Source organism: Olea europaea, chromosome 3 (genome assembly GCF_002742605.1).
Source record: "Olea europaea var. sylvestris chromosome 3, O_europaea_v1, whole genome shotgun sequence".
Classification (NCBI taxonomy): Eukaryota; Viridiplantae; Streptophyta; class Magnoliopsida; order Lamiales; family Oleaceae; genus Olea; species Olea europaea.
This window is the reverse complement of record NC_036239.1, coordinates 2486026-2491340: the sequence shown is the minus strand read 5'-3', so window position 1 is coordinate 2491340 and position 5315 is coordinate 2486026. Positions and strand designations below refer to the sequence as shown.

Genomic DNA, 5315 nt, shown 5'->3' with positions numbered 1-5315 from the left:
CCAAGAAAAAACAATTTTATCCCACCGCAAGTTAAAAAGTGAATTTTTCAGATTTGTTATTTTCTCCACTTTCAACCTCCTGAAGAAGAAGTCTCCAATTCTTTGTCCCTCTTTACGATCTGAGATTTCAAAGAGTAAAGACAAAAATCCAACATCTTTTCCCAGCTGTGTCTTCATCACTTCTAGCCAACTATTTCCTCAAATTAACCCCAATTACACTTTATTGCTTGCACCGCCGACAATTATAAATCTTCCATAGAAATATCACATTTCTTTTTTAACTTTAAGATCCTCAAGATCCAGTAGATTTTACTGGGATCGTAATTAAAACTTGCCCAAGCGAAGAAGGAGCCTATTTGCTTAACCCTATTTGTGTGCCATGAGATTGTGATAGTTGGGATTATTTGGTTTTTGGGTTTTTTGTTCTGTGTACTTTAAAGATGGCGGCGTCGGAGGTGGATGTCGCGCTTGATGCGGCGTCGGCTTCGTATAAGGGGATGTCTTCTGACAATATAAAAGGATTAGTGATGGCTTTGTCTTCCAGTGCCTTTATTGGCGCAAGCTTCATTGTTAAGAAAAAGGGATTAAAGAAAGCAGGGGCTTCTGGCATCAGGGCTGGTAATTTATGCATTTTTTGCTTCAATTTTAGCTATGTTATATGTGCATTTTTACTTCAATTTTGGAAATATTGACTGTTGAAAGTGCGTATTTTTTATATTTACTGTATTTGGAGATGCTTAATTGGAGTTTGTTTTCTAAATGAAGTAGCTGTATTGATATGGGAGAAATGGCACTGCTGCAATTGCGCTGTGGTTGCAATAAACTGTTGGGATCTTGAGTCATTTCTTGGGGATTATGTTCAAACAAGGGAAAGAAATGTAAACTTTTTGGGAGATCAATCCGGTAGGAAATTGCATTAGGGAAATGCTAGGAAAAAGTTTTCACCCTAGGGGCATTTTCGCGCTAATTCATTACTGGAGTGCTTAAGTTATGGTCTGTGAAGCAGTAGTGCTCTCTTTCTCAAGTAAACCTTGATTACCTGCATAGATCTTTAAACGGGTTCCCTTCTTATTTTCTTTTCTCCTTACACTTTGAGGATATGTTGATCAGTTGAAATAATAATCATAACCACCCCCCTCAAGTGAGGATATGTTGATCAGTTGTAATAATAATCATAACCACCACGCTCAAGTAGAAAATTGAATACTAATGTAGCTTCCTGTGGATTTCACAATCACAACTGTTGTGAAGTAAACTAGTAGGATTTCATCTGATAGTTTAATTATAGAATTTTTATGATATCAGTTGTTTTTCTAATCCCAGTTAATTTTATATATACCAACTATCAAGGGAATCTCACCAAAAAATTTCCATCACTTATGTGGAAATCGGCCAGTTGTTGGTTCGGATGCTTCGGGCAAAATTTCTCAGTTAACAAAGCAATCTATCACTGCCATTTTACTTGGTGAGAAGTTGCTAGACAATTTCTTTCACCACAGACTTGTGGACGTGCAATTGAAGTTGAAACACATACCTTAGACATTGTAAGGAATTGTAATGCTCAGCTTAGAATGATAAATTTCTATTAGCAGCTCTATAATATAGCATCTTTGGGGGTGGCATATAAGTGAACTTTTAAGGATGAGAGAGTGTGTGCGAATTGAGAGAGAATGCTTCTCTCTCTCATGCTATAAGTTTGCTTTAAGATGCTCTTTAATTTTTTACTTTTTTCCGTTGATTCACATCTTGTTTGTGATTTATATGTATGCTCTCACGATCCCGTCGTGGGATAGCTTCTTGATTAGTTTTTCTTTTGGTTATTTGGCTTTCTCAGGATTTATTTTCTAAATCTAGCCATTAACTTTTACTGTGTTTATGTTTATACAGGAGTTGGAGGTTATTCATATCTATACGAGCCACTGTGGTGGGTGGGTATGATAACAAGTGAGTTACTTTTTCTATTTGTTATACTATATGAAAAGTATTTGATTAAAACACCAATATGTCACCCGCTTGAACACATTTTAAACAAGAAAGAAAAGAAAATACTATACATAGAGCTAATCAAAGATGACTTCTTTTTTGTGGTTTATCATTCTTTACTTATTGGAACCAAAAAGAAAACGGTACATGTTTTCCCTGTTTGATGTTATCTATGGTTAATGTATTAATGCTGCAACTTGAATCTATTGTTCCTCAATCCATTCTCCATCTCATACACATGATTGTTTTCTCATCTTGCTAATGTTTAGTCCTTCTCCTCCTTATTGATATCTTCCATTTTTAGTTCACAATTTTTTCTCTCTTTAGTTCTTCTTTCTTTAATATATTACGTGTAGAATTATGGCATAAATTTTTAATTCTCTCCTTTTGTTGCAATACAAGTTTTTACTGGAACTGAGAACTCTCTTCGTCAATTGCTATTGCAACAGTGATTGTTGGAGAAATCGCAAATTTTGCAGCTTATGCATTTGCGCCAGCCATTCTGGTCACACCTCTTGGTGCGCTCAGCATCATTATCAGGCATGATATTATGTGGGATATCTTAACTACATATGATACCTTGTTTTGGTTCTGATCAATGTGAGTTTGTTGCAGTGCTGTACTTGCACACATTATTCTACGGGAGAAGCTTCATATTTTTGGTGTTCTTGGTTGCGCTTTATGTGTTGTCGGTTCCACGACTATCGTTCTTCATGCTCCACAAGAGCGTGAAATTGAATCTGTGAAAGAAGTATGGGACCTTGCTACTGAACCAGGTGACTTGGCCTTGCTTATCTTATTTCGGTACCTGCTTCTTATTTTCACATTTTATCTACTGAGCTTAACAACTGCGTCTCCCTGTAGCTTTTCTCTTTTATGCAACTCTGGTGATAGCAATTGTCCTCATTCTGATATTTCACTACATACCACTTTATGGCCAAACTCACATAATGTTTTACGTCGGCGTTTGCTCACTAGTTGGTTCATTATCGGTAGGTTGTGTTATTATTTATAAGATGTCTTCCTGGTTCAATCTCTCCTCTCCTCCGCACACCCAACATATAAAAGCAACTGGTTGTGGTTCTTTGTGGTTATTGAAAGTCATTGGAAATTCCCTGGCAGGTAATGAGCGTCAAAGCACTTGGAATCGCATTGAAGCTGACACTATTAGGAACGAATCAGCTAATATATCCGCAGACATGGGTCTTTGCTTTGGTTGTCATTTCTTGCGTGCTTACCCAACTGAATTATTTGAATAAGGTGAGGAATGATTTTCTTTGTTAACAATTTCTTTCTTTACTTGTTGATGCATAACGAAGTTTTAACTTGCAAGTTTTATGTTTTAGGGAAAATATGAAATCTGGCTAACATTATATTAAAATAACTTGGGCGTGTAAGCTAAGTGGCAGTTCTGGCCATAGTATACATTATGTGAAAATTCTAGTTCCTTGATTTTCCACCTAGTTGGTTCAAACATCTTATCACCAAAACCAACCTTCTATAAAATCTAATGTCATAGTATGTCAGACTGAGCATAGCTTCAATCTGACTTGGCAATGAATTTGTAATGTTAGAATTAGATCGGGGAGAGACAATCTACACACACACACTGGCTGCTTTATTTCATTTAGTCTTTGGTTGCATAAATTTTGTTTAGTATTGATGTGGTATTATATTGTTTGGATGGTTTATTTTTCATATACTTTTCTATTATTATATTTGGTGAATTTTGAATGCAGGCTCTTGACACATTCAACACAGCTGTAGTTTCACCCATTTACTATGTTATGTTCACTTCCTTGACAATATTGGCAAGTGTGATCATGTTCAAGGTAATTATTCCGCAGTATCTTTTTGTTCTTTTACTTGGAAGGGTTCCATGAGTAAAGAATTTGGAAAACAAAGTGTGCTCAATCTTTGCAAGATTGCTTTGGGCTCTAAAACATTTGTTATCAATAGTAAAAATACCTCAAACCTAGATGAAGTAGGTTGAAATTCCAAGCTCTTTACTGATGTGGGAAAAACAGAACAACCATCCCTTTTCTCCAGGTACTTATTTGTGTTCGGGGATGGGGATGGGGATGGGGATGGGAGAATGGGTAAATTCAAAAACATCGGCCCATAACATCACCATTGCATGTTGTTTGTAACTTATTTGAAGAAAGCATTTGAAAGTCCTGGTCTCTTGTGATTCTTGGCATAATTGTATATTGTTTTTTTGACTGAACACTATTTCAGTGATTGTATCTTGTGTAATTTAAAATCCAGTCCAGTTACTAGCCATATCTGGAAGTAATATTTTCTTCTTATGGAGGGGGAGAAAAAAAAGAGGGGGGGGGGGGGGGGGGNCTTTCTTGGCACAGAAAGGGATATCGTGCGATAGTAGTCTGCTCCACTAGACTACCTTCCGCCTTTTCTTGATCGTGTCGAGACGAAAGAAAATTTGATTACAATTTTGTAAAAAGCTTACAATAGAAAATTTGAATATATTGAAAGTAAATTGAACATTGATTGATGAAAACTGAACATTACAATTGTTGGTGTAGGGGGCGTATATTAGTGAGTTTGAAAGATTTTTGAATGACTAATACCTCCTGTGATAGCATTCCGAACAAAAATTTAAGTGACAGGAGTAGACGTTTAAAATATGAGGAATCATACTAAATGTTTACTAATATCAGAATTATTTTACAACTGAAATAATTATTACAATGAAAAGAAAATTACAATTCAAACTTGAAGTAATATTTACAATATGTGGTCGAAGTTGGGCAAACTGCAGCTGCGATAATGTCAAGGAGTTAAGTAAAGCTGCGGTCCTTAATATTCTCCTCCATTTGTTTTGGCGATGTTCTCGGTGCCATCAATATATGATATGCTTCAATTAATGGTTTGAAGGCTCCGAGATTTTTTTCTCTTTCCTAAGTATTCTTTTCGCTGTTGCATCCAATCAATTTGGCCAAGTACTTCTGATGATCTTTTCTAGAAACTCGAGTGATTCGATGGTTAAGAATAGTTTCAGCAACTTTCTTTCCAGCTTTCTTCAGTTCAAACACAGGTTGTTTTGGCTCATTTCTAGATGCGTCCTCTTTATCCGCAAAATATGGCTTCAACACACTAACATGAAGGATTTTGTGGATTTTACACCATGAAAGAAGTTCAACTCTGTATGCAACTCTTCCAATCCTCTTCACAATGGGTAATCGTCTAATGTATTTTGGCGTCAATCTCGAGTCTTTCCCTCTTGTTGGTTTGTAAATATTTCTGTCGGAAAGTTTAACCATTACCAGATCTCCAACATTGAACTCAATGAAACGGCGCTTTAGATGTGC

General features: G+C 36.2%; 1 protein-coding gene across 1 annotated transcript; it reads left to right on the top strand.

Annotated features, from left to right (window-relative positions):
* Positions 1-49: 49 nt before the first annotated feature.
* LOC111381839 (probable magnesium transporter NIPA4) lies at positions 50-4279 on the top strand. The gene is made up of 7 exons (XM_023005687.1): positions 50-618; positions 1888-1944; positions 2433-2523; positions 2599-2759; positions 2848-2975; positions 3106-3243; positions 3723-4279. Exons 1-7 carry the CDS (start codon positions 441-443, stop codon positions 3864-3866), a joined length of 897 nt encoding a protein of 298 aa, XP_022861455.1. The 5' UTR covers positions 50-440; the 3' UTR covers positions 3867-4279.
* The last annotated feature ends 1036 nt before the right edge of the window (positions 4280-5315 follow it).